This window comes from Monoraphidium neglectum (genome assembly GCF_000611645.1).
Source record: "Monoraphidium neglectum strain SAG 48.87 unplaced genomic scaffold scaffold02689, whole genome shotgun sequence".
Classification (NCBI taxonomy): domain Eukaryota; kingdom Viridiplantae; phylum Chlorophyta; class Chlorophyceae; order Sphaeropleales; family Selenastraceae; genus Monoraphidium; species Monoraphidium neglectum.
In genome coordinates, this window is record NW_014010939.1 from 4,645 (window position 1) to 8,634 (window position 3,990).

The 3,990-nt window shown below is 68.8% G+C and overlaps 2 protein-coding genes across 2 annotated transcripts in view; one reads left to right on the plus strand and one right to left on the minus strand.

Annotated features, from left to right (window-relative positions):
* MNEG_11320 (60S ribosomal protein L15-1) overlaps positions 1-154 on the plus strand; it is a gene marked incomplete at both ends in the record, with an annotated part of 4,655 nt that extends 4,501 nt beyond the window's left edge. The window contains one exon of the mRNA XM_014040207.1: positions 11-154. Within this exon, the coding sequence (XP_013895661.1) occupies positions 11-154 (144 nt within the window). The remainder of the gene's footprint in view (positions 1-10) is intronic.
* Positions 155-783: 629 nt separating this feature from the next.
* MNEG_11321 (hypothetical protein) overlaps positions 784-3,990 on the minus strand; it is a gene marked incomplete at both ends in the record, with an annotated part of 4,022 nt that continues 815 nt past the window's right edge. Inside the window, 7 exons of the mRNA XM_014040208.1 lie at positions 784-991; positions 1,313-1,457; positions 1,778-1,840; positions 2,272-2,463; positions 2,751-2,827; positions 3,230-3,396; positions 3,813-3,983. Coding sequence (XP_013895662.1) covers positions 784-991; positions 1,313-1,457; positions 1,778-1,840; positions 2,272-2,463; positions 2,751-2,827; positions 3,230-3,396; positions 3,813-3,983 — 1,023 coding nt within the window. The remainder of the gene's footprint in view (positions 992-1,312; positions 1,458-1,777; positions 1,841-2,271; positions 2,464-2,750; positions 2,828-3,229; positions 3,397-3,812; positions 3,984-3,990) is intronic.

A 3,990-nucleotide genomic window follows, 5' to 3' on the forward strand; every position in this document is an offset into this window, starting at 1 on the left:
GGTCCACAAGCGCCGCGAGCTGCGTGGCCTGACCTCTGCTGGCAAGAAGTACCGCGGCCTGCACGGCAAGGGCAGCCGCTACAACAAGAACGCACCCTCCAAGCGCGCCACCTGGCTCAAGCACAACAGCCCCAGCCTGCGGCGCTACCGCTAGAGGTGGGCGGGGGCGGGCGTCGGACGCGCGAGGCGGCCCCGGGCGGCGCCGCAGGGCCAGGTTGTTGCAGTCTGCTGTGCAGCGCCCTTCCCCCCTTTTGGCCGGGCGCGCCAGAGTCAGGCCAGCAGATCAGTGATTGATGATGAATGTCACGCAGCCGGCTGAGCCGTCTGGTGTATGTTGATCCCCCTGCTGTCCGCCTTGTCCACCCCCAGGGCTGCGGGAGCTGTTGGCGGCAGAGCAGCGGGCGCCAGCGGCAGCGGCGGCGGCGGCCGCGGCAGCGGCGGCATGAGCTCGGCTCGGTGTTCGTGCGGGCGCGCGTCGCCCCATGGCGGCGGCTGCTTGTAACTTTCTGTCGTGCGACTGCTCCTGCTCGTGGGGTCGCAGATTTAGGCCTGAATCGAGCCAGCACCAGCAGTCCGGGTCGGCAAGCTGTCAAGCAGTCCGCCGCGTGTCCAGCCAAAAAGGGATGCTATGGAGCCCAAGCAAGGGCAGCAGCGCGCGCACCAACAGGCCGGCTGGTACCCATCCTGCTGTGCATGAAACGCAAATCAGCCGCAAAGAGCTGACGCGGGGCTTTTGTTACAGAGCGGCCGGCCCCCGCCCCAGCCGCGGCTGCCGCGGGCCTTCTACTCCCAGCCGCCGCCCGCGTCCAGGCCCGCCCCTGTGCCGCCGTCCTCCTCCCGCACCTCCTCGTCCTCCCCGTCATCGCCCTCGTTGGGCGGCATCCACGGCGGCAGCGGCTGCGCGGAGTGGCGGTCCCACATGGGGGGGTCCCAGTAGCGCAGGTGGCGGCGGATGACATACTCAGCACGCCACGACTCCCCGGGCTGAAGGCTGCGAGGGGTGGGGGCGGACGCAGGGGCCGGGCGCGGGCGCCGCGGGCGTGTTGAATAGAGCGAGGGGCGGGGACGTGGGGCGCGCGCGGCGGGAGGGCCGCGGGCGGTGGAAGGCTACAAGGGGTGGGGGCGACGAGAGAAAGCGGTCTGGTGGGAGGCGCACAGACACCCCAGGCGCCGGCCGGGGGTCCCTTTGACGATCCCCTCCCCCGCCCCATACACACACACCGCGCTTTCCGCGACTCCGCGAGCCGCATCCATCCCAAACCCCCTGGCCGCCGCGCCACGCGCGAACGCGCACGCGCGAGCCGCGGCTCACGTCTTTGGCAGCGCGATGCGTCCGGCCCCCAGGCATGCGTAGTAGTTCCAGAAGCCCAGCTCCCCGGCCGCCAGCGGCCCAGAGTGGTAGGCCACTGCGTCCCGGAAGCCCTCCCGCTGCAGCAGCTCGTAGTGGGTGCGGTCCCCTGGCCAGGGTGCGCGCGGGGGACGGGGGGGGGCACATGTGTAAGAGCGAGCGTGTGCAAGAGAGAGGGAGAGAGTCCGTGCGTGTGTGTGTGTGTGTGTGTGTGTGTGAGTGTGTGTGTGCGCGCCTGTGCGTGTGCGTGGAGCGGCACCCCACCCACCAGACAAGGGGCGGGGCCGCGAGGGCGCGCGGCTGGCGACAGGGGGCCACGGCAGCTCGCTGCGCGTGAACGCTGCGGCCGAGCGGCGTGATGGCCGGCGGGGAGGCGGGCGTACCTCGCGGGCATGCGGCGAGGCGGGGCCGCTTCCCCGCTGTGCGCACCTGGGCAGAAGCGGACCTCTGCGTCTGCAGAGTTGATGACGACAGTCTCGATGCGGTTCAAGCCTGGGGGATTGAGTGATGTGTGTGTGTGGATGCGTGTGTGATGTGTGTGTGTGTGTGTGATGTGTGCGTGTGTGTGCTCGCGTGCTGTAGGTGGGGGCCCGGGCGCTGCTGGGACAACATGGACCAAGGTCGGTGAACGACCATCCCACAGCGTCACTCGTGTTGACGGCATAGCCTGCGCGCGCTGCTGCTGGGGCAGCGCGCGACCAGGGGGCCGCGCGCCCGCGAGCCGGAGCGAACCGAGAGCGCAAGCCGGCGCCGCCCACCGGAGGCGCACGACACCCGCCCTGTCCTCCCTCAGGCATCGCAAGGCAAAGCACTCAGCGCCCACGCCGCACGGCTCAACGCAGCGCTGGTCATGCCCCCGACCCGGTGACGCCTTTGCGCTGGGCAAGTCCTGCCTGCTCTGACCGCCCCCCGCTCCCGCCCACCAAATCGTATGAAGTCGGTCTCTACGTGGCGCAGCAGCGGCTGCCGCGGGTCCTGGCTGTAGTCAAATGTGTTCTTGCCCCCCAGCCCCAGCGCGCGCACAAACGGCGCGTGGTTGGTGCTGCTCTGGTCCTGGGTGGTGAAGTGAGGGGTGGTGGCTAGCTGGAAGCGCAGCGGCGCGTCCGCCTCGGCGCCTGTGGGAAGGGTGGGGGTCGAGGGGGTGAAGAGGGGAGGGACCGGCGTGGAGCGCGTGACCGTGGAGGGTGTCGGTGAACATGGGGGGGAGCAACTGAAGAGGGAGCACCGTGGACGCCGGGCTATTGAGCTGCCTGCTGTGCCGCCTCAAACTCAGGGCAGCCCCCACGCGCCGCCTCGCGCCACCCGGGGCCCCACCCACTGTCGGCCGCCCACCCTGACCCCGCGTCCGCCCCTGCATCCAGCGCGCCCTCAAAGCCAGCCAGCCGCACATCGTGTGACTCACCGGTGTGGGTGACTTCGAATTCGTACTTGACCTGCATGGGGGGTGACTCGTCTGCGTCCAGGTCAGGCATGTCACCCCTAGTTTGGGAGGGTGGGGTTTTGAGGTAGTTGAAGGGGTTTGGGGAGGTTTTCTTGGGGTGCGGAGAGGGGTTGACTCGGAAGGGGGGGCCAGGCATTTGGGGTGGCGAGCAGGGAGGTTCGAGGGGACTGAAATCAAAGGGTGAAGGGAGGGGAGGAAGGGGAGGTGCCTTCGGGGCTGGGAGGCGGAGGGCGCCGGAGGGCGAGGCCCGCCCATGTGCTTTTCTGGCCAGGAAAGGGGGAAATATAGAGGCAACGTGACGTGACAGGCATTTTTGATGCGGGTTCGTGACGTCCTGCTTTGCGTTGAGACACTCGAAGGGGCCTGATCAACCCCTAAACCCGCCCATCCTGCCCATCCACTCGCAGCCCAGCCGCCCCACCCCCGGGCCCCCCAGGCACCTGAACGGCTGCGGCTGCTGCGTCGGGTCCCCCTCCACGCCGCCGCCGTCCTCGTAATCCTCGCGGCCGTCCGCGCCCGGCGCCCCGTAATACTCATCCCACTCGAAGAAGCCGCGCGGCAGGTCCCCCTTTGGGTCCGGGAAGTCGTCGGTCTGCATCAGGGAGATCTGGATAGAGGATCAGGGATCCAGGGGGCAGGGCACAAGGCGCAGGTTCAGGTTCAGGGTTCAGGGTGCGGGATACAGGGTGCGGGGAGAGCATCACGGGGTGCGGGGTGCATTCAGGAGGGGGAGGGGGTAGTGTTGGGGGAGCCGTGTACAGGGGTGAGGCCTGCTGCAGGCGCTTGGGGATGGGCGATGAGGCAGGGGGTGAGGGGTGAGGGGTGAGGCGTGGGGCGGGCAGGAACGGGGCGGGCAGGAGTGAGCTTTGGCGCGGATGCTGACAGGAGGCAGCCGGCTTGAGGGTGCTTCCAAAGGTTGCTGTCCGCATCATTGGGACAGACGTCTGAAACTCGCGACACCCCCCTTCCCATCCCATCCAAACCCATACTTTTCTTCGCGTCCCCCCCCCCCCGCTCCCTCACCTTGGCTGTGATCTCAAAGGGGTGCGGCCACACTGCGCGCGTCTCCTCGCTGTCCACCAGCCGCAGCTTGATGAAGGGCGCCACGTCACCCACCATGCCAAAGTCAAAGTCATAGTCGTCCGCGTTTATCCCGTACTTCGCCAGCAGCTGCTCGTCGGTTTCCTCCTCGCCCTCCCCC